The sequence below is a fragment of the Thamnophis elegans genome, chromosome 10 (genome assembly GCF_009769535.1).
Source record: "Thamnophis elegans isolate rThaEle1 chromosome 10, rThaEle1.pri, whole genome shotgun sequence".
In the NCBI taxonomy this organism is placed as follows: Eukaryota; Metazoa; Chordata; class Lepidosauria; order Squamata; family Colubridae; genus Thamnophis; species Thamnophis elegans.
In genome coordinates, this window is record NC_045550.1 from 28,106,367 (window position 1) to 28,134,063 (window position 27,697).

Sequence of the window (27,697 nt, forward strand, 5' to 3'; positions counted from 1 at the left end):
GGTACGAATCTCCACGGGGAGATCGTTCCATAGGGTCGGAGCTGCCACCGAGAAGGCTCTCCTCCGCGTAGTTGCCAGTCGACATTGACCGGCAGATGGAACTCGGAGGAGGCCTAATCTATGGGATCTAATTGGTCGAGTGGAGGTAATTGGCAGTAGGCGGTCTCTCAAGTACCCAGATCCACTACCATGAAGGGCTTTGTAGGTGACAAGTAGCACCTTGAAGCATACCCGGAGATCGACAGGTAGCCAGTGCAGCTCGCGGAGGATAGGTGTTATGTGGGTGAAACAAGGTGCACCCACGATCGCTCGCGTGGCCGCATTCTGGACTAGCTGAAGTTGCCAAATACTCTTCAAGGGCAGCCCCATGTAGAGCACATTGCAGTACTCCAGCCTAGAGGTCACAAGGGCACGAGTGACTGTTGTGAGAGCCTCCCGGTTCAGGTAGGGGCGCAACTGGTGCACCAGGCGAACCTGGGCAAATGCCCCCCTGGTCACAGCTGACAAATGGTGTTCAAAAGTCAGCTGTGGGTCCAGGAGGACTCCCAAGTTGCGGACCATGTCTGAGGGGCGTAGTATTTGACCCCCCAGCCTGAGAGATGGAACACTTGCCAAATTAGTGGGAGGAAGCACAACAGCCACTCGGTCTTATCTGGATTGAGCAAAAGCTTGTTAACCCTCATCCAGTCTCTAACAGCCTCAAGGCCCTGGTTCATCACGTCCACCGGTTCATTGAGTTGGCACAGGGCGGACAGATACAACTGTGTATCGTCCGCATACTGGTGGTATTTTATCCCGTGCCGCCGAATGATCTCGCCCAGCGGTTTCATGTAGATATTAAAAAGTAGGGGGGACAGGACCGAACCCTGCGGCACCCCATATGTTAGGGGCCTAGGGGTCGATCTCTGCCCTCCGACTAACACCGACTGCGACCTGTCCGAGAGGTAAGAGGAGAACCACCGTAAAACAGTGCCTCCCACCCCCACCTCCCGCAGTCGTCGCAGAAGGATACCATGGTCGATGGTATCGAAAGCCGCTGAAAGGTCAAGGAGTACCAGGATGGAGGCATGGCTTCCATCCCTGGCTCTCCAGAGGTCATCGGTCAATGCGACCAAAGCGGTTTCTGTGCTGTAGCCAGGCCTGAAGCCAGACTGGAATGGGTCAAGATAACTAGCTTCCTCCAAGGACCGCTGGAGCTGAAAGGCCACCACCTTCTCAACAACCTTCCCCACAAAGGGGAGGTTGGAGACTGGACGGTAGTTGTTTAGAACGGCTGGATCCAAAGATGGTTTCTTCAGGAGGGGTCTCACCACCATCGCCTTAAGAGCGGGGGGAAAGACCCCCTCCCGAAGGGAGGTGGTGACAACCGCCTGGATCCAGCCCTGTGTCACCTCCCTGCCGTTAACAACCAGCCAGGAGGGGCACGGGTCCAGTACACATGTGGAGGCACTTACAGCTCTCATGGCTTTGCCCACGTCCTCAGGGGCAACAGCCTGAAACTCAACCCAGCGATGGCCTACCAGATTATCCCTTAGTGCCTCGGCTGGTTCTGCAGAATTGGAGTCCAAGTCCGACCGAAACCGAGCAACTTTGTCCGCGAGAAACTGGACGTAATCCTCAGCCCTGCCCTGCAAAGGATCCCCCGTATCCCTCCTATTTAGGTATTCAAGAGTAACAGTAACTAAATATGGCACGTCGTGCAGCTGCAGGTTTCTCATCTTTGGTTATTTTAGAGTTCAAACGTATTTTGGGAATCCATGACAATGGTTTGTCAGTCATCAAATTATGCATGTTTGCATAAACACAAATTGAATGTTTGGCTCTTCCTTTTCCACCATAGCCTACTGCATTTTGCAGGATCACACAACCCCTTGGCATTTGTGGAGGTGGCAGTAGGGGGAAAGATTTCAAGGTAGGGTCAGAATAATGAAAGAGTTGTGGAATCACCATGCAAGTCCCACCCTTTTTAACACATATCCTGATCTTGTTCAAACATGAAAGAAACAACTTGTGGCATGACACTGTGATTCTATTTTTGTCAGTATCCTTGAAGTCCTTTTACAAGGATTAAAAAATCACTTTGGGAAGGAGGGACTGAGGCAGTATTTCTACTTATCCAGTTGCTTATGCTTAAATCTGAATTGGATGCAGATTTATAGAACAATTCTGTTTCTATACAAAGAAAAGGGCAACTTAATTGTTTATTTCAGTTAAGAGCAGCTATAGGAAACAAACCTGCAATGTGACCTGGCTATTCAAGTTGTTAAATATTACCAAACACACAAAAAAATATTTTATACAGATGGGCCTTCACTGCAGGTTAGGCAAAAAAAAACCCTTCAAGAATTAGTTTCGATTACTTCATTTATCCATGAAACATAATTGGGTACTAGAGTATAAGCTCCGTATTTCCCCACTTCAGCACAACCTTCTCCCCAACTGACAATCCCCAAGAGAAACCAAGTATTGTGATAAGACACAGCAAAAGGTCCACCACTATCTCCTTTGCAAGCATCCTGTCCTTCCCCATCATAGCCAGCACAAAACATGTTGTCCGTAATGAGCTTCTTGGTGGACTGCCGACAGGTCTCCATGCTCACAATAGGCAACTTAACTTTCATGAGAAAGCGAGTTAACTTACCCTTAGCATGAGTTGCACCCCATCCACTAACTATTCCATGGGCTACGCCTTCAATCAGCACATTAGCTAGGCTAGGACGAGGAAGGCAAATAGGAAGTACGTTCTGGGTAAAAATCACATCGCTAGTCAATTGGACCAAAGCAATGTCATTGTTGTAGTTCTGTGAGTTATACTGAGGATGTCTCCAGTGACGCCGTACTCTTACTTTTTGTTCATCTCGTTCTCGCTGATGTTTGTCAAAGTCTCCTGAAAAGCAAATAAAAGTGTGTGGAAAAATCTAAGCAGGTATTGACAGTGGAAAACAAGGAAAGTGAAAAACAAAAACATAAGAATAGCCTTAGATCCAAGTAGAAATAGTGTCATTTGGTTATTGAAATACTGATTCTGTACATTAAAATGCTTTAAAGTATGCAGATATTTTTTTCTTAGGCACTTCAAAAACAAGGAGGCTTCTAAGTAAAGTTGTCGTTGTACAACTGTCTTACCTTGTTTAGAGAACTCTATGGGAAAGTGAAATGATATTGTCTTCTATTGGTCACATTATCATTGTTCTTCTACTGGTACTTCCAATTTATTACTAGGGGTTTTTTTAAAGGAAGAATACCGGGGTGAAATTCAACAGGTTCTGACAGGTTCTGGAGAACTGATAGCGGAAATTTTGAATAGTTCAGAGAACTGACTGGCCTCAGAGTGGGGTGGGAATGGAGATTTTTCAGTATCCTTCCCCTGGAGTGGGGAGGGAATGGAGATTTTGTAATATCCTTCTCCCAGGAATGTGGTGGGAATGGAGATTTTGCAGTATCCTTCCCCTACCACGCCCACCAAGCCATGCCCACAGAACTGGTAGTAAAGAATATTAATTTCACCACTGAAGAATACAGTATATACTACCATTATATTATTAGCCCAAAGGATTGTCCTAGAACAAGCTAGGTGATGTCTCTGAAATAATATATGAAAACTGAAAAAGTAGAATGACTGTAGCAAAAGAAGGCAAATATATTACCAATAGTATTAGGAGCCTTGGGAACAATCCCAAAACATCTGGATCACCATTTGAACATCATCATCAGCATTGACAAAATTACCATCAGACAATTGCAAAAGGCAACTTTACTTAGAACAGTTTATATCATGTGATGATACCTTTAAGACCGTAGTCACTCAGAGTGAGTTGGGTAGTCATCTACATTTCCATAAATAAATAAACAAATACAAATAAATAAATAAATCACCATCAAGCAACAACCTCTGCCTATCCCATGTCCTTAGAAAGGACTCACTAGGTAGATTAAAAATCAAATCCTGTCTAAACTTTGGGCGAACTGTGACCAACCATAATAATCCAGTCAAAACATTTGGCTGATTGTGACCAACCATAATAATTTATTTCGTTTATATGTTGCCCAACTCCCAGGGACTCAGGGCAGTTTACAATTGGTAAACATTAAAAAAAAAGAATAATATGTATAAAAAAACTATCAAAACAGCAGAAAACAAAAGAACAATGATAGTAATGAAAATAAATCCAGAAGGGATCAAAAAGAAAGAAAATGGCTTTATGGTAGCAATTCTCTCCAAGGACTTGGCAAATCGGGTGATCTGTAATCAAGTACACCTGCATAATATACTCAGGCCAGTAAATAATCAGGTAAGAGTAGCAATTTATAACATTAATTAAAATATATCAATGTTTCTCAATCTCAACTTTAAGATGTGTTGACTTCCTGGATGGAGAATTCTGGGTAGTGAGGCTAAGAAACATTAAGGTGTATGTTTGCTTCTATAATTTCAAAGGTTAGAAATGCATATATTTTTTTACAACAGGAATGTGATATCAGAACAGGAGAATCTACTATTTCTTCAGGAATACATTGTGGGGGAAAACAAGCATTAGAAGACTGTAATTTTGTTTGCGTCTCTACTACTTACCCACTGTAACGTGGTGTGGAATAATGTTGTCAAAACAGTGTGCTGCAGTAAGTACCCACTGACTACTGATCAAGCTGCCCCCACAAAAACCGTAATCTCTATTATTTTGAATCAGTACCTAGGAAGAAAAATAAAAAAGAAATTGTTGTCTAACCCAACTGCAAATCTGTATGAATTTTCTACACTCTCATTTGAATTATTTAGCTTTGAATCAGAGGTCGATCATAATACACAAAAATACAGGGATATGAAGCAACACATTTCTTCATATGCCCACAACAATATTGTAAACCTCCTTTTTCCAATATTTATACAAAAGGACAGCACCTACAGTCAGTTGTCCTCCCTTGGGAGGCAAAGGTATCATTTAAGGACACATCTGGATGATTTTTTAGAGGTCCTCTTGGTACTGTGCTTGTTGAAAGGAAACATTCATGACCTGAGCTTCAATATCTTGAATATAAGGAGATAGTTATGAACTATTGAGAGTTCCAATTTCTGTGTTCTGTCTCTCTTTGCGTTTTGGAATTCATCTCCTAGCTTGCCACTCAGAATTAAATTCTATTGAAAAAGATTGCACCCTGCTGCTTCATAGAGGAATCTGACCCTGCAATTCTAAATCCTGTAAAATGAGGCTATTTATCAAACCCTTTAAGCACAATAGTGTTACCTGCCAAGGACATGCTCCTGGGCGGCAGAAAGATCCCCCAATTATTCTGGTTTTTTCTTCATCTGTGGAGCTAATATTTGGCCATCTGAGTAAATCCTCCTCTGTGAAATTTCCTTCTAGCTTTTCCATGTCATCTTCAGTTTCTGCTGTGAGATTCAACCATCCTGAGGAAGCCCAACTTAACGTCTGATTCCAGTTGGTCATGTTCTCATGAGCATTTGTTTCACTTTGTGTGACTCTTCCTCGCTCATAAGAACGTGTGGATCGCTTAATCAGCCCACAAGGAAAGCGATCTAAAGTCAGGGAGATTAAACAGTGTGGGTAACTGTACTTAATTTACATTGTGTCCTTATTTATTTTGCTGAAAGAAGAAAAAAAAGTTATATGATGATTTATGGGCTTGAGGATTTTAAAAGATCAACTAAGTGAGGAAGTAAAAGAATTTGTGTAACATTTAAGAGGTAGAGAAGATTATTAGACTGTAATTAATTATCTGTTGAAGGTTAAAAGTAACATTTCAAAACTTATTTTCTTTCTTTTCCTTTTTTGTTCCTTTTTAAATTTGTCTTCTATTTTGTATAAAATTCTCAATATATACAGCATACATAAATACATAAAAAATGAAGGTAACTTGTCAAACACTAGGAAAAATCAAAGTATGCCTGATAGATAAAAGTACCAATAGCCAGCCAGAATATGAACTTCCAATAATTGCTAGATTCTCCCATTAATTGTCATCTTACCAATATTCCAGTTGGCCAATATTTTTAGGTTATAAAACAAGTTATGAAATCCTCCCCTCCCCAAGTTGTTCTATTTGATAACTGCAGCTTTATAATTGCCTTCTGCCTACTAATTCTCTTGCTATCTTTTCTACATTGGAATCAAGAAGCAACAAGTTAAATTATGGTAAATACCTATGTATGGATTTAGGCAACCTTTCTGCTTGCATTGAAGAAAAATGTCTGAGAAGTCTTGGTACCTCTAATTACTTATAGAACTAGCTAAATAACACCCCTAAATATACTTAGGTAGGTAATCCTGAGCTGCCACCGCTCACTTACGTCAGCTGTGTGGGGCAAAATGAATTCAACATTTAAAGCATTCACAGAGTGCTTATTCTACATATAAAGAGGAAATTTGGTCAAATTTTATTCAACATAATACATAATCATTTATTTATGTTGATTTATTCAACCTAATCATGGTCCATGCATCTAAAGTAGACAATCTGTTGCTTTTCATGCTGACTGGTTGGAAATTCAGGAACCATAACATCAGCCCATTTAGGGAAAACCAGACTGAAAAGGGCTTCTGGAACATTTAGTTTCTAAACCCACATTTTTAAACCAGTAAGAGGAGGCATTACCTGAGGGCGTACAACCCTTCCCGTCTTCACTTAGCGTATATCCTGCTTCACAGGAGCAGATCACACGACGTGAATGTTCGGTATCTTGACAATATTGCCAACAATCTCCATTTTTGTACCAGCATTCAAATTTCTCTACATTGGAGACAGGGGATAGTTCTTGGGTGATTACTACTTACTCTCTCCAGCAGACTGTAATCCTGTAATAATAGGCTATCAGTAGTGGGAACCCAAATCACAATTTATCATTTTTAAAATTAGTAGAGGGATCTTCAAGTTATTCTTGTGTTTGTGTGTGTTTGTGTGTGTGTGTGTGTGCATGGGTGTGCATGCACCTTTGAGTTAATCCATGCAGTTTTCTTGGCAATTATTTGCGATTATTACCGCCTAGGGATGAGAGAGACAGTGGCTGCTCAGTATCATCCAGATGGCTTTATACTTAAGACAGGAGTAGTGTTCACATCTCATGGTTTCTAGTCGAGTGCCTTCAAGCACTGGATTACACTAAACTGGCTCTCTAGATTCTACTGGATCACCAGTTTATGGTGTTTAGTATTATGACTTACTCCCTAAGAGAAAAGTTGGCATCTCACACCACCTCTCCCAGAATCCTTTGATTCCAGCTTTACCCTCTGCCTTAACATAGCAGCTTAGTTGCTATCACCACCTACTTTCCAGGGGATGGGAGGCTCTACCTGATATTTTCTCCAATCCCCATGTATGTGAGAGAAGACTCCCACAGGCTATCATCTTACTAGCAAGTAGAAGGGGAACACCAACCCATTTAGAACAAAAGCAACCCATTTATATACATTAAAAAGAAATATATTTCTATAGCACCAACTTCGGATTCTGTGATATGCAACTAGGGAATTCAGCCTGTCTGCTTCTGCAAGGCTCTGGATGGGAGGCCTGAGAGAAAGCACCGGGTCCAGTCACACATCCTAGAAACCTCTTTTGTATTGATCCAGAAGCTTGGTCAATCTGAGTGAAGGAAAACGAAGACGAGCAGACTGACTGTGGCTTGCTGACGTTGGTGGGAAAGTTGGTCCCATATTCCAGAGCTGTAGTAGTCACACAACGGCCCCTTGGTCATCCCGGAACAGCTCCTCCACCCGGGTGCACTGGCTTGCAGGGGAGTTCCCTGCTCCCCAGGTGAAAGAGCTGCTCTGGGATGACCAAAGGGCCAGTCCTGTGACAATGACAACAAAGCTAGGGTTAATCCTGGGCATTTCTCTCTGCTAACAGGCGGCCAAGCTAACTATCTGAAGGACCTCATCCTGTCCCTGGGAGTCAAAGTGCTGAAGCGTGAGCAGTGTGGGAAACTTCAACTGGGCTCCCCGAGAGAAATGCAAATATTTCTCTGCGGACCACCACTTGGTGACCACTGCTCTGAACTACCCCTTTATTTCTCTCACTGGTATGACATTTGGCCAACAAAGTCTCACCAGGCTAGAAAGCTACCACAAAAGGTAGCAGATTCTTACAACAATAGCAGATTGGCTAATGTTATACCTCACTCACCTATTTCACACTGATTTCCTCCATACCTCGGGGGACATGTACAGGAATATGTATAGTGTTTGACCTTACATATGCCACCATTGTTACATGTATTTTCTTTACAGGGGTTGGAATCTGTTTGGAAAAAGAGATTTGATGATACAAATCAAATCCAGATAAGTATTTAGAGTAATTTCTTTTTTATGCATAAAAGTAGTTTCTTACCTATTTCGGTTACAATAACAGACTACACAATCTAAAATATTAAAATTATAAACAACAACACAAATAGTATTGTCAATGAAATATGAAAATACAGTAGATTAATGAGCAACAGTTTATTATATGAAAAACAGTTTATTATATGAAAAATACATTAAAATAATTTTATCATGCAAACAAAATTCTTGCCAGAACAAAAGCAAAATCTTCAATAGATTTCAAAATGTATAAAAACTCAATATTTATGGGGCCAAAGTTAGCATAAGCTTTAAGTTTTAGTGAACAATTATTTATGCAGAATACATAGAAAATGAATAAAATGTTTACTTTTGTAATCGAACCAAAACTCCATCTGCAAAATAAATAAAAAATAAAAACAGATGTGATTAGGTATAAAGGTATAAATACCTTTATAAATTAACTTAAACAACTCAATGTAAGTAATTAAGACACATTATGATTTAAAATCAACCTGGTTCTATAGAAAAGCTTTGGACAAAAAGTGGATCTGGCTCTGAGGATTTGCATCATGAATGTAAATCTTTTATTATTGACAAATAGAAATATATATGGTACTCACTTCTGAATTATTCTAACTTTCACACATATACATAAAGAGGATTGTAAAGCTAAAAGCTCTAAAAAGCCTGGATTTTTTAAAAAGACTGTCGATTGTATTACGGAAAGGGCCTGTGGTAACTTAAACAGCAGTTTGCTCCAAAGTAAGACTCTATTTACTAGCTGCAATTATTATTTATTTATTAATGCTGTTAACTGTGCCTGGAGGTGTCTCATTGAAGTGATTCTCCTTCAGCCTCAATTATGTCACTGAAGCTAAAAAGCGAGTGTAATCAAGCATACCAAGATTAGTCTGGGCACTGAACAGATTTGGCATTCGGAGCAATTTGCTGAGTGCAGAATTTTTTTTTCTCAGTTAAGACTTTTGAACCAATCTTCTATTAAAAAAATAATATAGTTTCCACAATCTTGTAGCTAACCCAGACTGATGTGGATTATTATACACCATTGTGTAAATGCTTTGCCCCATCATTTCCTCCTACCTGTTCAAAGAGAATTTGGGCTATAAGAAAAATGGCCAAAATATTCCCACACCTTAGTGTGACATCCTGTAAGATCTGTAGGAGGTGAAGGGCGAATGATAGGAAATCATGATTTCAGCTGAAAAAGTATATATACAACTCAATTTTAAATATGTGAGGATTTTTTTGCTGACTCTTTAAAGAAATCAAACTATTTATTCCCGCCACTGAAAGCCAGAAGATTGCTGCCCCTTGAATTTAACTTATTTATTCAGTTTGTATAACTGCCCAGCTCAAACCAGTGAATCTGATCAGCAGACAAACACTGTATGTGTAATTTTGTATTTATTGATTTTAATGCTCTACCAAATTTCTGTTAATTTTAAATGTTTCAACAATAACTACAGTGGTTTCTGAGAGCCAATTTGGTGTAGTAGTTAAGGCACCATGCTGGGAACTAGGAACCTGTGAATTCTAGTTCTACCTTATCACAAAGTCGGCTGGATGCCTTTAGGCCAGTTACTTTTTCTCAGCCCTAGGAAGGAGGCAATGGCAAACCATTTCTGAAAAAACTCATGCCAAGAAAACTAAAAGAACTTGTCCAACCAGTTACCAGGTGTCAACACCAGGTATACTGACTTCAAAGGACAAACAACAATGAGGAACCAGCAGTTCCTGTGGGATATTTCACATTTGCAAGAAATAGTCAGATGTCCCCCATTTCCATTGCTCACCGTTTTCTCCTTTGACTTGAAAATCTCTTTTGCCTCTTCAAATGAACACTGTTCTTCTCTGCATTCTCTCTCCAAATTTCCTGCGAGAATCTCCTCCAAGAAAGTGTTAGCACGTTTCTGAATCCTCAGAACCTGGTTTGCCTTCTCTTTTTTCACAAATACTGTAGATAAAGAGTAATGTATCACTAAGGATTCCAGTTTCTTCAATTCAGGGTAAATATATATTTATATTCATACTGAGCATACTGAAGGGCTAAACTGGTGGATATGTTTGGTTATTTCTCCAGGCTTAAATATGCGGTGTAGGAGATCCATAAATGAAACATTTGATTGAGTTTCATTTCCAAAATTTATCTCAAAGCAACACTTATGAAAGTAAAATAGATACCTTTATTCTTAAGGTAACAATCAGAAACATATGAGTTTAAAAATTAACTATGGTTGTTAATACATGATCCATATTGTGACTGTTGCTAATGAATAATAAGTACCTGATAACGAATGTGAAAAGATGATGAAGCAGCAGATTAAGAAAATCAAGGTTGGCCCAAAGGAAATTCTAGCCATTGTATACCCAAAGTGAATAGTAGAATATACTTGATTTGGAGACAGTCACCTACACATAGAAAACAAGACTAAACAAAATATTCTTCAAGTACTGAGACGAGAGAGAGAACTGAACAATAAAAATTATGTGCATATGAAAAACAAAGATGGAGACTAGCAGAGAAGGCTACAGATCTACAAATAAAGAGAATAAAAGTCATATCTCCTAAAATCAGAAATTATTTGTACTGGAATAATAACCCAGGTATTTTGCTTTTTAAGGAAAAATTAACATGTTGAGGAAGATAGAAGATCTGATGCACTAGCAATGGCTACATATACAATATGTCCAAGTGAGGAAACATCTGAAGAATAGTAGTGCAAGCAAATAAGGCCTATTTTCTTTTAATCTCCTGTTAAAAATGAAGTGTGTAAGAGGCCCCTTACAAGAACAGATTGCATTTCATTTTGTTCTGAGAGCTGTTGATTATGCTCATTTCATCAAATAACAATTGGCATTGAATAACAGAAACTTTATCACTCAGGAAACCAGATACATATTAAGAGGAACAAAATAAAGAGGGTGGGAACAGGCAGTTTTAAAAGAAACAGTCTGCTTTTTTGTGTGTGCAGAAAATTAGAAATGTTGTGTTCTCTTACCTGATTAGGAAGGGGAAAATGCTATTTAGAACTGCTACAAAAGCTAGGAAAGAAAGCTATTGGAAATTATATGTTGATGATTAAACTATTGCAAATATTGACATAGACATTCTGGTCTCAGGATACTATGGAAAAATAAAAAAAACCCCACTGCAACCCAAACATTTTAAAATTAAACAGATTCTAAAAGCCTTGTCCCTACTTGTGGCCTCTTTTTTTTTGTCGTCCTCATATTTTTACGGAACTTGGGGAAGGGGAGGGAGAATCCTTTCCTATCATTTATTCATCATTCCACAAATGACTTTTTGAAAGACACTTTCCCACAAAATCTTCTATTCCTCTACTTTCAAATAGAATGTTTTCTGGATGTCTGCACTTTTATCCTACTGAGCTGTAGTTATTCATTTATTTTGATAATATTCTGCTTTTAGCACATGCAAATACCTTGAATTAAAAGTCTTCTTTGGCATGTTTTCTAGCTGGAAGATAATTCATATAGTAATATGTGCATTTCTGTATGTATGTGTTCTGACCCCACTGCCTGTGAATAAACCAGAACACAGGCTTGGCTGTTTGCCATTGTTCAATTACTAAGATAATGAATCTTTTGGCTGAGGGCCCAGGCAACTCACGTTTAATAGAGTAGCTCTGCAGCAACCCAGATAGTTCAAACGAAGCAACGCAGATAGTCCAAACGAACAGACATGGCTAGAATACACAGATAGATTTTCTTAACTACTAATTCGAACAGTTGTTTCCTGCAAATGTCCCCTTCCAACGCCTCACCTATAATCTCTCTTGGGAGGGGCCAACAGCCACCTGTGCTTAATCATCTTCTGTGAGTCTGCCTATGGAGTTGCTGCTTCCGTTTCTCAATCTAGCATCCGGGACAAACTGCCTTTGATTCTCCCCATTGCTCCATGCCTCAGGCGCCTCCTGGTGGCGAACCAGCCTCTTTGGTCCCTGCTCTGAGTCTGAACCCTGCCCAGGGTCTCCACATAGTCCAGGGCAGACTCATATGGTTCCTTGCTATCCGAGTCCATCAGCAGCTCAACCGAAACCTGCTGGGCCACAACAGTATGTATGGATGTATGGATGTATGTATCATGTATGTATGTTTGTATGTATGTATGCATGTATGTATTTTTTTATTCCTAAAACATATAAGTTAAATATAATCTTCCCAAAATATTCAAATATTGTAAGTTTAATTGGTCACTGACATCAACAGAACCAAATAAGATGGAAAATCACTTTGACACAGGAGCCAATTAAAAGTGACACATGGTTTGGCAGGAGATAGATCTGAATCCTAAAAAGGCACTGGACAGGACAATCTGACACACAAGGAGCTATAGTATTGTGACAGCAGTGGTTCCCCATATACTATTAAGGTGATTAGCTCACAATATGGAGCTTTAACGTATGGCCTTTTGCTTTCCTTCTGAGAAACAGATTTTGATGTGTAGCCTTATATCATGGAAGGCAATTTATAATTCAGAAAAGGGAACAGGAAAGCATATGGAGAGTACATATGAATACTCCATATGAGTATAGAAACAAATAGATTAACTGTTCTAAAAGAATACTGTAGGAGTTATGTCAAATAGACATGAGTTTCACCCCACAAACTCTCTATAGTAGTGACTGTTAACAAGGATAACACACATCAAGTGCACACTCCCACTAGCTTGCATTCAGTTTGAGCTCGTTCTTTTCCATCCAGACCTTCACAGGCTCTAGGCACTAAGACACAGTAATAGCAGCACCACTGCACAACTCAGGATAATGATTTATGCTTTGATATCATCAGCATACTAATGATATCTTACTCTAAATTATTCAATGACCTTCCCCAGTAGCTCCACATACTGTAAATGTTAACAATCAAGCGGGTGAGGACTGATTCATGTGGTACCTCATAAGTGTGGGTTCATTCTACAATAGATTGAAACTATTCATAGAGAATGGAGCAGAAGCACTGCAAAACTCTTACCCAATTCCTAACCACCACAGGAGATCCAGTAAGATAATATGATTGATGGTGTTAAAGTCTGTAATAAGGGAGGAAAAATATGTCTGTTTCATCTCCTTCAGCACCACAGTATAGACACAAACATGGACATAGACTCATTCATGGTTGAGTTAGTTTTTCATCTTTCTTCTTCACTGGCACTCCAGACATCATGTTCCAGAGGAACTAGGTAAACTAAGGCACCAATTGCAAATGGCATCCAGAAAGAAGCTACTCATGGACAGTGGAATACAGTTCCAGTTTGCATCCTGACACCCTGTTTTGAGCTGAATTGTCAGTCAAAATGTTGGGAAATTCCCTGATTGTCCTCTTGAAACCAAGATTGTTGTAAAACCAGGATTGTCATAGATTGTCATTGCTGCATTTGATCAAAGTAAATTTGCCAACTTTTTTTTGCAAAGAAACTGGAATATATCCCAGATGTATCACATATTCTTGGTATATAAAATAGTGAGACCATTGAAGAAAAATGACACACAGCAGAGAATCACTTGTATGTTCTGTTTTTATTGATCATTAGTGTAATAATTTTATGATTTCATTTTCTGGATGATCCAATCAAGATATGAACTGATCTTAGTATAGATTCCAAAATTATTAGGATCCCCACAGCCTTCTCCCCAACTCACTAGTCCAAGTAGGAACCAGGTATTCTTGAATTTTACAACCATAGGACCACCACTGTCTCCATGACAAGCATCCCGTATATCTCCTGGTATCCCTGCACAGAACATATTATCTGTTAGGGAATTCCACATAGAATGGATACAGTCATTCCGTGATGCTACAGGAATTTCAATAAAATTGAGAACAGAGGAGAAATTCTTCTTATAATTCGCACTCTGGCTTCCCCAGCCTGTTACTATTGTTTGAATCCCTTCGGTCATCAACTGTTGATTTGCCAGGTTTTGGGTAGGCAGGCAAATGGGTATAATATACCTATTGACAACAACTGGGTGGGATAGATGTAGTATTGCAATGTCATTATCATAGGTGTCTGAAGAGTAATTTTCATGATAGAATATCTTGTCAGCAATGATAGTTATCTCACTTTCATCTATACGCCGTCGGTGGTATTTACCTGTAAAAGCGACATAAAAATTTGGAAATACTATTTCCTTGGAACTAAGTCAAGTCTACCTTTCTCCAAATAGTTAAAAAACACATTAATAAAGGTTGTACTTTCTCCTTGAATGTTAGAATAAGCAAACTCCAAATTATATAGGAATAAATAGTGATTCAATTATAATATAGATTTGCATGCAATAGGAAAATTGCTTACTATATTGTTCTTGTTAACCCAAGAATCAGATGAAAAGGAAAAAGGAAAGGAAGGAGAAAATATGCATATAATGGAATTGGATGGAGAAAATTAAAACAGAAGTGGGCAGACAGAATTTCATTCATTCTCATTGGTTGAAGAGGATAGGAGATGCAAGAAAACATTTTACACACATTTCATTTTTTCAAACCAAAACATCAGCTACAGGCTTCTAGCCAAGATATAAAGTATGTAAATACCAGATATTTTTTAAAAAAATTAAGAAAACCCTGTTTAGAAGAGATAATACATTTCTCTAATCTAACCCAGCATTTTCTTCCTATTGTGACCAAACAATGCCCTGGGTAGTCCCCAGTCTCCTATTTGTGTTCCTCAACAACTAGCAGTGAGTGACAGACTGACTCCTGTCAGTCTGACGCTGATTACAATACATCAGCGACTTTGTTAAACTCTCCCCTTTCAAGCCATCAAAATTAATATGGACATTTGTGGTAGGAATTTCATAGTTTAACTAGAGGATGTGTCAACAAGTCCTATTTTATCAGAGGTTTATCTTTCACCACTGAGCTTCATTAAATAATCTCTGTGAGAAAAGGAGAAACATCTCTCAGATTAGGTGCCTCCAGCATTAAACCTCTACCTTAAAACAGGATGATTATTAATAGAACAAATTTGGTGTTCTGGGAAATCTTGACTTCCCACCTTCTTATCTTTGAACATGCCTACTAGTAAGATACTTTTGTTTTTGTTAAATTTGAATGAGACTGGAATCATAGCTCTGATGTCAACTGTAATTCCTTCTGCCTGTTAATGGCCTTGGATTGTTATTGTCAGTTACCTTGCCTCACAGGCAAGATTTAACAAAGTTTACATTCTAATATCTTTTTACCAAGAGTTATTTCTGGAAAGATCAGTTCAGACATTGAGTTTTGTTAGAACACCACTATTTTAATTTGTCTCTCAATATAACTCATGCTAACTTGCGTTTAATGATGGCTGTATCTATCCAGAGTTAAGAATTGAGCAACCTCTGCAAGAATATGCATTGTACCAATGTTTCTCAACCTGAACAACTAAGATGGAATTGACATCCACACATTTTAAGTTGCTGAGGTTGAGAAACACCACATTATACAGGGTAAAAGACTTATTGATATATGTCATATTAAAAAAGAATACAGGCATTAGGATTTTCCTTACCTAAAGTCAGTTTGATTCTGGGTTCATCAACTACACAATGTGCAGCTGTCAATACCCAAGCAGGATGAATGAGAACGCCACCACATTTAAAGTCTCCTGCACTATTGCCCAGCATAACCTGCAATGGAAAGGAGGAAGAGGCTATAAAATCTGTTGCTTTGCCAATGCCGTTCTCTATACTGCTCTGTTGACGATCATAAATTCTGAATTTACCAAATTGTTAGGTCACATGCAATAGCCTATGGATGTTTTGCTGATCAGGATATTCTGAATGGAAAACATTGATACAAGTACTGTAGGAACTGCATACATTTAAATTTATATTTCTTCCGATGTACTTATCTTTCCAACTGGTATTGAACTTGCCACTTGTATGCTCAGCAAACCATCGGGATATATTATATTATGGTAATTCCAAATGGAATTATTAATTTGTCGGCAGCTCAGGCCGAAATCTTTACTGTCTTGAAATTGTTCTAAAATGGAGTTGCAGTTGAAACATTCAAAGTGCTGTCAGTTCCTAATTTTAAATTACAATTGCTTCTGCATTGTCCAGTTATGTCTTTTTATTAAAATGCAGCGACTGTATCTCCCAGTCCCAAGATGAGAGTCCTGAGCAGTGACGCGTGGTGAGGCTTATGGCTGGTGGGGCACTGACACAGGGGTTTCAAATTTTTTAGACTTGTGGACTTCAACTCTCAGAATTCCACAGTCAGGCATGCTCAGTTCTGATTTAAAGCGACAGCATTTGTTTTTCTCCTTTGCGAAAAAGTTTTCCTTCATGCTTTTTCTTCTCCCTCCCCCTCCTTCCTCCCTCTCTCCCTCCCTCCCTCCCCCCTCTCTCAAACAGACACACACACAGAGAAGTTGGATACCTCTCTCACTCACTCACTCTCAAACAAACACAAACACAGAAGTTGGATTGGAGATATTTTCCAATGGCACTAAGCAGAGTCATCCACTGTGACTCTGGAAGCAACTAGCTCAGCCTTTTTCCTTTTACATTTTTTTTCTTTTCATGATGACACTGGTGAGGCTCTGCCTCCCCTGCCTCCCCTGACTGCACGTCCCTGGTCCTGAGAGTTTCATTCTTAGATATTTGTGTGCTTGAGTGAAGCTGGTACGTTCCTCAACAACACAATTTGGAAAATCAGGTCTCCTTAACTGGTTATAGTAACTAGAATCCATAATAAAATGCATCAGCTCCAAATCCTCTTTTTTGTATATTTCAGCCTTCAGCAATCCCTCTGACTACAGGTAGTCCTCAAGTAGTCCTTAAGATTACAATTGAGGCCAAAATTTCTGTTGGTAAGTGAAATATTTGTTAAGTGAGCTTAGACCCATTTTATGACTTTTCTTGCCACAGTTGTTAAATGAATCACTGCAGTTGGTAAATTGTTAAGTGAATTCAGCTTCCTCATTGACTTTGCTTTTCAGAAGGTTGAAAAAGGGGAAGACATGACCCACAGACATAGTCATAAATATGAGTCAATTGCCTAGTATCCAAATTTTGACCATATGATCCTGGGTGTGTGTGTAATGCAATGGTCGTGTGAAAAATGGTCATGTTACTTTCTTCAGTGACATTGTAACTTTGAACTGTCACTAAATGAACGGTTGTATGTTGAGGACTACTTGTATGGTTGCTGAAAGGTTACCGCATAGCTTCCTATCATTTTGAAGTGGAAAACTCTATTGTAAGTCCTAACATGAGAATATCACAATTAAAAAAACCGCAAACTCTACTCTACTCATTGAATGAGATATATAGGTCATCCTCTTCCTCTTTATAGCCAGTCATCATTCCATTTTTAAGTATGTACCCTAGATGCCTAAAAGTTGTCCAGTTTGGTATATTCAAAGCCTATAGCTTTGGCATGATAGCACATGTCAAGAAAATATAATGAACAGTATCTGACGTTGTAAACAGTGAAATAAAAAGGACTTACAGGTCAACACATGGGATAAAACAGATGCCCATTTCACAGAAAGATCAAAGCTACTACAAAATGAAGATTTCATCACTACATACTTGCCAAGGGCTGTCTCCTCTTTTTCCAGGATCACCCCCAATTATTTTTGCAACTTTTAATTTGGATTCAACTACTCTCCCACAGGAATACTCAACTGCAAAAAAGGAAGGAAAAGAAAGTTTGAAATGCTACTATGATCCCTTAACAATTATCCCAATATTCAACTTAAATTTTACAGCTGGTTTGTGTTTTGTCTCTTTCTAAAAGTTCTGTATTACCTACAAGGTGCCCTCCCAATTCAGTGAAATAGTGGGAAATGTTCCTCCAGTTATTTTGGCTTTTATAAGGAAAGTTACGCATTTTTATACTTATATGATTGTGAGGTTGTGTTTCATTTATTTGTGCTGTAAATGTTCAACAATACCTTAATATTTTCATGAATCGATCTATCTAAGTCTAAGAACTTTTTATAACAGTTTTGTGGAATACAATTAAAAACACATATACACAACCTTTTTCTATTTCTTGTAGTACCAATGACATTTAGTGACCAATACATATATTAAATTGAAAGACAACATTTAAAGAGAATAATAAATGGACATCATGCTAAAAATGAAATGGCAGATTTTGGATATTTTTTTTACTTATTACTATAAAGTGCATTATCAGGCGAAATCTCTGAATCTGATCTCTTGGGTAATTTACTTGTTATTAAGCTCTTAGCAATACAAAATAAGATGTTCACAAAGTCTTCTGTAATAAGATTTATTGAAAAACGTTAGGTACAGATGTCTGGAAAATTGGATGCTTTTTAGTTCAGGACTCTCTCTTTATCTCTAAGTTTGCCACGGTACAGATTTCTTAATTCTCCTGCTTAGCCATTAGATAGGAACTGCTGAAATCCAGGGATGGGGTTATATGTAGGATCTTTTGAAATAGTAATTAATATCTGGCAAACCATTATTCATTTCTCAGATTCCAAGAAGCTTACAACCATACTTCCCTCCACAAAAAGATATGTCAGATTATTACAGGTGGAAACCGCTATTTCATTTTTAATGTAGGATTTGAAAATGTTTTCCTGTCCCAAGAATGAAGTGGCATGTTACAGAATTCTGCCACCTTATTTTGTATAATTCATTGAGTAATGCTTGTCCCTCAGTAAAATGAACAGCAATATTTCTCTAGTGTACTGAATAATATTCTCAGGGTTATTACGTTCTAAGCAATAAAAGAATGGTAAATTCTGCAAAATCTAACGCACTTTAAATAATGTTTACATAAATGTATGTTTGCCTGATCATCTCTTTACCTGAAGGTACACAAGAAGCATGATTGTCCATCAGGTGGTAGTCCAAAGCACAGCTGCAGTAACGGTATCGGTCGTTGTTCCTTTCACTCTCATGGCAGAAATGTTCACAGCCACCATTGGCAAAGGAGCAGTTAGTGTAGGTGACCTCTGGGCAGCAAAAATACAGTGGAATGAGATGTTCTTATGAAGGGAAATCAATTAATTTTTATGGATCAGTTAAGATGTATCTTTTCCCTAGAAAGCTATGCAGTGGCACAGAAGTTAGAACGCAGTATTGCAGGCAAACTCTGCCCACATACTAGGAGTTTGATCCTGACCGTCTCAAGGTTGACTCAACCTTCTATATTTCCAAGGTTGGTAAAATGGGGACCAGATTCTTAGGGGCAATATGAAGACTCTGTAAACCCCTCAAAAACGGCTGTAAAGCATGGTGAAGCGGTATGTAAGTCTAAGTTGCTATTGTGATTGCTATTGCTATGTGATAAAATGAAATTGGCAAAATCAAGTGTCTAGTAAATCACAATGAACTAGACACTGCAACTGATGTTAAATGTGACAATTGTAAGTATGAGTACAAGTCCTTTTTCCAAATTATCATAACTTTGAACAACACTGTAAAATGAACAGTTGTAAATTAAGAGCTATTTGTATTACCATCCCATATTTTAACAATTATAAATTACAGTAATCTTGTTGAGTGAAAATTGGTAACAAATGCCATCACATATGCACATTATATAGTTGTAAGTAATCAATCAGAGTTGTTTGCGATAAGAGACCCATGGTAAGATATCAGTGATAATAAACCGAGTGTCAAAAATAGCATTACCATTTTGGCACAATCGTCCCTCCCAGCCTTTGTTACATATGCAGTCAAACCGCCCAATGCCGTCCTGACAGAATCCATTGAAACATGGGTTGGAAACACACATATCTCCATCTAAAAAAAAAAAAAAAAGCATCAGAAAACCCACAGATCTTCACAGTACTTAACATTTGTTATGTTTCTATTGATGTTTACTCCAAGAGCATAAAGTGCTTAAATGGAAATGGTCTTTCATTTTATCTCCACAACGATAACCTTATAAGTAACTTGGCTGAGAGCTAGTGACTGGCCACAAGTCACCGGTGACTTTTTGTGACTGAGGATGGACTTGAACTTGGATTTCTCTCCTTCTAATCAAACTCCTTAGTATGTACAGAATGCAGTTCCCCTTTCGGTCAGCCACACAAATTCTTCCCTTTGTTACAATTTGCTTCTTTTGAATGGATGGGGGTAGGAAGATATTAGGAAAAAGAGAAGCAGGAACGTGTTTGGAATGTAATCCTTTTTTCAAGATTACAGTAAAGTACAGATATTTATTTAGGCAGAGAATGATATATACATTTCTATAGTCTTCATTTCATGTGTACAGAGATGAATTGGTGTCAGGTTTGTGGATGAGAAGTGAATGAAGGTCACATTCCTTTAACAAAATCTATTTAGGCTATTCCAATATTTCTATATGCCAGGACAGGAGGACTAAAACAGTTGTTGCTCTTGTTAAACCAATAGGTACTTCTTTTGTTATAATTATAATTCCTGAGGATGCTACCAGTAGACCTACCTTTAGGTCACCTTCCAACTTTTACAGCACAAATCATAGAAAGGTATCTATTTAAATTAACACATCATCCCTTTCCAAGTAAAATCACTATTCAAGAAGAAACCTGGAGAGGAAAATGGCTTGGTTTTTCTCTTGCTGGGAAACTGAATGTTAGACTGCTGTAAAAATACTTATCTCCTCAGCTTAAGTATGATAAATTCAGCTGATACATGTAAATCAATAATTGTAATGGATGAAAAAAAATATTTTTTGCATTTTTCATAATATTACCTTTATTGGTATTGTTATTGCAAGACCTCTTTGCAGATTCTTTTGTTGATTAGTGTTATTGCTTGACAGTCAGGCAATTAAAAACAGACTTCCCATATGTCGGTAGTAAAATATCTAGACAATCACTTTATGTCAGCAAAGAGAGTAATCTTAAATTCTTTTCTATTGAACAGTTATCTTAATTTCTGCAACTCAAATATTGTAGTCCTAACCAAAGAAGCATTTGGACTAGATGGCTGTCTCATTAGATAGATTTGCTGTGGAGTCACAAGGCTATAACCATAAATATCCAATTAACTGAAATCTCTGCAAGTTTCATTCCAATTTAACCAAATAGTGAGTGTGATTCATTTATTTAAGAAAGTTATGAAATTTATATGGTCATTTAACTCAACCAATGTGAGTTGTGAATATTGTGGGTGGCTCACAATAATGATAATTTAAAAAATGATATTTTTTAAAGAATGCAATTAAAATAAAAAGAACCCTTAATGGGAGATCAGGAACTCACAATTATTATCTTCTTCCAGACAGAGATTATCTCTATCCTGATGCCTGAGGAAAGAGCCAGGTTTTCAAGTCTTTCTGAAGGTCAGGAAGATTGGGGCCAAGTGTATGTAAGGGAAAAGGTCATTCCAGAGAGCAGACTGAATTGCATCACAGATGGGACTTAGAGTATGTCTACTCTATTAGAATGAATGGGATGGGCAGATAATATTGGGGGTCAGTGGTAGATTTCAATTTTTTTAGAACCTCTTCTGTAGGTGTGGCCTGTTTTGTGGGAGTGGCTTGCCAGCCATGTGACCAGGAGGGAGTGGCTTGCTAGCCATGTGATCGGGTGGGCATGGCCAACTTGTAAAATGTGGTGAAACTCACTTAACAATGCTCTTGCTTAGCAACCAAAATGTTGGTTTAGAAACGCTGGCCTTTGAAGCATGCAAGTCTTAAAGCTGTCAAGTTACAAGACCCTTGCACTCCTAACCCTTTAGAAAAAAAACTCCAGGGGTGTTCAAACTTCACAGCTTTAAGACTTGTAGACTTCAACTCCCAGAATTCCTTCTCCAGTCATGTTGGCTCAGGAACTCTGGCATTGAAGTGTGCAAGTCTTAAAGCTGTCAACTTACAAGACCCTTGTACCCCTAACCCTTTAGAAAAAAAAACCCCAGGGGTGTTCAAACTTGACAGCTTTAGGATTTGTGGACTTCAACTCCCAGAATTCCTCCTCTTTCTCTTCATCTTGATGATGTCCGCATGGGCGGGGGGAGGGAGCTGGAACCAATTTTAAACAGCACTGTAGATTTGTGGAACCTCTTCTATAGAAGAGGTTAGAACCCACCCCTGGGAGAGGTAGTCCCATAAATAACCTGGTTCTGGAAGGCTTTATAGAAGCAAACCGGCACTTTGAATTATATCTGGAAGCTTATTGGGAGGCAAATCATGCAGTGTCATGGTATTATAGGAGAATTCCAAGGTATACTCATAACCACTTTTGTTGTGCATTCTGGACCTATTGTAATTTCTGGATTGTCTTTAACCCCATGTAGAATGAATTGCAGTTATCCAGCCAGAAGGTGACTTTATTTATTAAATTTATAAGCAGCTTATCTTGTGTTCAGGCAATTTTAGGTGCCTTTCAACAAAGTAAAAGGAACAGCATAAGCATTAAAATATTAAATATTAAGATAATAAATGTTAACATTAAAATTTACAAAGATGACAAGGAAGGGGGAAAGATACAAACAGGATGGAAAAAGAGTCTTCTCTCAGTCCATTAACCTCCTCAGTAGGACACTTCAACATCAGGGTCCCCGGTCAATTGGAAGAGCCAGATTTTAAAGGACCCTTTGGAAAACCAAGGAGGTGGGTGCAGCTCTCACCTTAAGGGGCTCAGTGTTCCAGAGAATGGGAGCACACCATAAAAGGCTCTTCTCCTGGACCCCACCAGCCAGAATTCCTTGATTGACAGAGTTTTCAGTATGTCCTTCTGCCAGCCTAGGGTGGGAGTGGGTGGGTGGAGGCTAGCAGAAGGGCATTCCATTGGGGTGAAATGATTTCTCAGGTACCTTGGTACCTAAAGGGCTTTGAAAGTAATAAACTAACATCTTGAATTGAATCTGGAAGCAAACTGACAACTAGGGAAGTTTGTACGACAAAGGTATTACATGGACCATCCTAAAGGTCCTAAGAACTGTCCAGGAGTTGCATTCTGTGCCAGTCGTACCTTCCAAATACTCTTCAAAGGTAGCCTTATGTAGAAAGTGTTTCAGTGTGATGACCTGGGTCTGAGTGACTGTTTGTAATCCAGGAAAGGGTGCAACTAGCACACAACATGAAGTCGCCAAAGGCCTAGGTCCATGATAGCGAACCTATGGTATGCCAGAGGTGGCATACAGAGCCCTCTATGTGGACATGCGCACCACCCAGCTGGTCTTTGTGTGCCGCAAAGTGCCAGAAACTGGAAGATGAGGTGGCCGGTGCGTACCAGCCACCTGGTCTTTGGGTTTCCTGGGCTCCGGTGCACGTGAAGACTAGCTGGGCAGTACACATGCACGTGCCGGAAACCCTAAGACCAGGTGGCTGGTGCGTGCATGCGCACTGGCCACCTGGTCTTCCGGTTTCTGGTGCTCCAGTGTGAGCAGTTGGACACTCGGTACTGAAAAGTTTTGCCATCATTGGCCTAGGTTATGAATGAGAGTAAACAAGGCTTTCCAATCAGGAACAACTATGATTGTCACTGAGGGCTGTGTGGTAAATTTCTGCCACTTGCAAGGATGGAAAAATCACTTGTCATAATATCAAGGGGGGCCAAGACCCACTGCTACTCAGCTTTGATGGAACTGAGTTGAAGCCAGTTCTTCTCCTGGAAAGGGAAAGAATAAGTTCTCTCAATAGCATAAAACAGGAAGTGATATTAACTAATGAAGCACAACTAATGGGAACAGAGTAAAAACATAATGAAGAGGAGAGAAGATATAAAAATGGTCACTAGCAATGTTCAATATATCTTTACTCACCAACATATTTTGCCCAGAAACTTAGCTGAAATGAAATAAATTTAAAATTGTAAAAATATTTTCTGTAAGTAGTTATATTGTGTAGTATCAACTTTTTGCAGATTGTTCCTTAATCTAGTAATAATAGAATGAACATTTATTCAGTCATTTATCCATCATATCCCTATCATCTGTCCACCACAATGAAAATATAACAAATGTTTCCAATATTTGGTGAAGCAATGTTGTTTTTATTTTGGCATAAACTCATCTGCCAAAGTAATGGACATTACAAATAGTAAAAGTGGACTTAATTGGATGTGATGGTACTCCCTTGTAAAGCATCCAATTTGGATCAAGTTCTACTAAAATCAACCAAGGCCAAGAGAAGCTGAACAAATAAGAAGTCAAATTGTCTGTTTTGATGACAAATGTTAGGAGTGATAATTTGTTAGTGTACCCTTCAACCCACCAAAGATTAGTCCCACCAGCTGCTTGGGACACAGAATATCTTGGATCACTTTACTAAATTAGGATGTTTCTTTCTGCTCATTAACTTATTCTGCTCTTTCAACTGATAATGAAACTTCACTCTCAATCTTGCAAAGTAACTTACAGTTTTTTCCATGGTTTCAAATATTTCACTAGCTTCTTCAAAATCACAATGTTCTTCTACACATTCTCTTTCCAAGGAACCTGCCTTTAATTCTTCCAAGAAAGAATTTGCTCGCTTTTGAATCTTCAAGACACGATTGGCTTCTTGGCTGCTGTAAAACACTTGGGAATGGAGAATATGTTAATGATATTTTTATCTTACTAGTTTCAGAAAGATATTTGTGTTGTTATTTTACCGGAAATGAGAAATAATTTTTAAAATGATAAAAAAAACATATGCTTTGGAGTAAGACAATAACAATCAGAAATATTGCTTCTAGTGCTATTCTGTAAAATCCAAACTATTGTTAATGAAATGTAAACTCTTATGCTGCAAGATAGATAGATAGATAGATAGATAGATAGATAGATAGATAGATAGATAGATAGATAGATAGATGATAGATTTAAAATGAGGTAGATTGTGTAATTCTGCATGGACTTGTTTTCACATCAAGGTGATGGTAAAATATGCCCCATATCTCCAGAGTGTAACTAGGAATTATTGGGAAAAGGATTGTATTATGCAGAATTCAAGTGGCATTGGGCTCTTTCAATTATGCTTAGAGACTTGTACAGTGGCTGGCAGAATATAATGTTTAACCTGATGTTCAAGGGGATAACATACCTGAAGCTTTATATCCGTTAAGCAATATGAAGGCAGCTGAAAACACCAGAAGAGAAATGATTCTACCCATTGCACAACCGAATCCACACAACTATGAGAACAACACCAAAAAAATAAATAAATGGTGATTCGTTTAAGACAAATGCATACTTTATATATTTTCAAGATTATATATTTAAGGAAGCACAGGCTGATACTTGATTCTTACAATAGGGCCTCCAAACTCTCCTGCATTGTTTAATATTGCTCTTAGGTTTTACACCATATTGGCAACTTTCTGTTTATTTAATAGCAATATAGTTTAAGGTGTTTTTAAAAATCCATTTCAAAATCTAGTCACTGTATGGTTAAGTGAATCCAAACCCAATCCAAAACCAAAACAAAGCATACACAAGATAACAGAACTAAACTAAATGTATCGTCAGTTCTTTTTTAAGCTTTCCCTGATGACATTCTACATTTCTTATCCTTCTTTGCATTTGATTTAGGTAAAAACAGTTTAGGATTTTAACTGAAATATATGAACAACAGAAAAGACTTACTGACCTCCCTGGCTGAATCACAGTAGTCTATTCTTCCACCATTGAATGCAGAGGATACTAGTTAATCCATAACCTCAAATATTTACTCAGGAGATACACTCTGACAGCCTTTCTTTCAGTTAAAGAAAAATGGCTCCTATGGGATTCTACATGTAGAAAACCAGGAATGGTTTGCTTTTTAACATGTGCTTCCCCCCCACCCTAATTTTATTCTCTATTTATTGTCTAGGTAAGCAATGGCTAATTAATTTTTTTCCTATACATTAAACTCTACTTCAGCTTTTCTATAAATTCAGCTCTACTTGAGGTTTATTGCTTTAACAAAATGACCTAATTATTGGATATTTGAGAAGTGAATCATGAAATTTTCCACATGATAGTATGAGATATCACTGTCTTTCATTTCTTGCCGTCACTTGTGTCATTGCTTTTTTAAGCCTGTCCCCCTTCAACGGATATGCTACGAAAAGAAACAGGACAGTATACAAGGTCTTTTGACTAACACCTTCTAATTTTATACTTGGGACCCTTTAAAATTCTTAAGATTGCCTACCAACAATTTCAAGTTAAGGTGACCGCAAGAGAGCACCAGAGAGCTATAGTTGTTTACTCCTCACACTGATTATCTGAATTTATAGTGACATTCTGCCAGGAAGCAGTCATCTTAAGCTAACATATCCCCCCCCCAAAAAAAATACCTACAACTCCTAGAATTTTACCACCTTTCTCTGCAAGAGGTTAATTCAAAGATGTTATCTCATGCCTCCACTTACTTTTTACTTTAATTAGTATTACCACTTTTCTTATGTTTGTGACTTTAAGGCTTCAGGTTAATTACTTGTCCTTTAGAGTTTAGTCCATCCTCCCTGTGGTGCTAGAATGAAACATCTGCTCCATGTCTCCAAGGTGCTACTTAATTTGATTTAAAAGGTACATTTATCATCTATGTCATGTCAAAGTCATTTAATCCTATGGGCAACTCATTGACCAATTTTGGAAGGTTGCAAAAGCATCCCACAGACCAAACTAGAGCAAATTAAATTCAATGCATGCTACGTAATGAAGGCCGATTCTTTTCTACCACTGTCAATAACTCTTTGGTCACATCCAGTATGAAAATATACCAAGCTACACTATTTATTCCAACAAGTTATCAATGCAAGACAGTGAAGCTATCAAGCTTTCTTACCCTATCCACCTTTCAAGGCTTGAGTAAACTATGAGATGGCCATATCATTCCTGCAGCTCTTCAAGTTTTTTGGGGGCTTTTTGTTGCCATGGGGTTATTGAGTAATGAGTAGTATGGGGGTGGGGAGATAAAAAGGATGTAGAAAAGACTGCTCAAAATCAACAAATGCTAAGGCTGTAGGTATATATAGTTACCAAAGAAATGGTAAAATGGTTTGTTTATCTGAGTACAATTTCTTTAATATGGAGACTGTTTTATGGGGCTGGCTGGGGAATCCTGGAAATTGAAGTCTACAAGTTAAAGTTGCTGAGGTTGAGAAAAAATTGATCCAGAAAGCAAGAGTTTGTGAAAGGCTACTTACCAAACTGTATTCCCCATAACAATTCACTGCTTTCAAGTACTTTGCCATATCTGATCCTTATTTCTGTTATTAAAATTCAAATTTATTATTGTTAAAGGCTTTTATAAGTGGTTCCATGGTATTCTGTCCCTCCCTGGAATTAACCAATAAATTCAGAAAACTCTAGCCTTATCTTGAATGACAGCACACCCAGCCAGTCAGATTTGGTACTTAGTGTTGTGACATAATGTCTCCGACTAAAAAGCTGATTATTTTCATCTGATTTCCATGTATTTTGGTGTGCTGAAAACAAATAAAATATTGAAAAAACTCCTAGATGTCATGATTTGCC

General features: G+C 38.3%; 2 protein-coding genes across 2 annotated transcripts; both read right to left on the reverse strand.

Annotated features, from left to right (window-relative positions):
- Window positions 1-1,725: 1,725 nt before the first annotated feature.
- Window positions 1,726-11,398, reverse strand: LOC116514034 (coagulation factor X-like). The gene is made up of 9 exons (XM_032225438.1): window positions 11,318-11,398; window positions 10,603-10,727; window positions 10,112-10,272; window positions 8,665-8,689; window positions 8,137-8,250; window positions 6,613-6,747; window positions 5,244-5,536; window positions 4,574-4,691; window positions 1,726-2,887 (listed from the first exon to the last, which is right to left on the reverse strand). Exons 2-9 carry the CDS (start codon window positions 10,676-10,678, stop codon window positions 2,340-2,342), a joined length of 1,470 nt encoding a protein of 489 aa, XP_032081329.1. The 5' UTR covers window positions 10,679-10,727; window positions 11,318-11,398; the 3' UTR covers window positions 1,726-2,339.
- Window positions 11,399-13,839: 2,441 nt separating this feature from the next.
- On the reverse strand, window positions 13,840-25,928 carry LOC116513790 (vitamin K-dependent protein C-like). Its single transcript, XM_032225006.1, has 9 exons — window positions 25,821-25,928; window positions 25,275-25,365; window positions 24,609-24,769; window positions 24,014-24,038; window positions 19,952-20,062; window positions 19,123-19,269; window positions 17,867-17,961; window positions 15,835-15,952; window positions 13,840-14,433 (listed from the first exon to the last, which is right to left on the reverse strand). Exons 2-9 carry the CDS (start codon window positions 25,342-25,344, stop codon window positions 13,883-13,885), a joined length of 1,278 nt encoding a protein of 425 aa, XP_032080897.1. The 5' UTR covers window positions 25,345-25,365; window positions 25,821-25,928; the 3' UTR covers window positions 13,840-13,882.
- Window positions 25,929-27,697: the final 1,769 nt, after the last annotated feature.

Excerpts from the sequence above, each read along its gene's own strand:
- LOC116513790 (XM_032225006.1), bottom strand. The coding sequence starts at position 25,344 with ATGGGTAGAATCATTTCTCTTCTGGTGTTTTCAGCTGCCTTCATATTG. Across the intron at positions 20,063-24,013 it reads TTTCTGGGCAAAATATGTTG|ATGGAGATATGTGTGTTTCC; the intron begins GTGAGTAAAGAT and ends TTTTTTTTTTAG. Across the intron at positions 19,270-19,951 it reads GGGACGATTGTGCCAAAATG|AGGTCACCTACACTAACTGC; the intron begins GTAATGCTATTT and ends TTTGCTGCCCAG.
- LOC116514034 (XM_032225438.1), bottom strand. The coding sequence starts at position 10,678 with ATGGCTAGAATTTCCTTTGGGCCAACCTTGATTTTCTTAATCTGCTGC. Across the intron at positions 4,692-5,243 it reads CAGGAGCATGTCCTTGGCAG|GTACTGATTCAAAATAATAG; the intron begins GTAACACTATTG and ends TTTTCTTCCTAG. Across the intron at positions 2,888-4,573 it reads TCCACACCACGTTACAGTGG|GAGACTTTGACAAACATCAG; the intron begins GTAAGTAGTAGA and ends TTTGCTTTTCAG.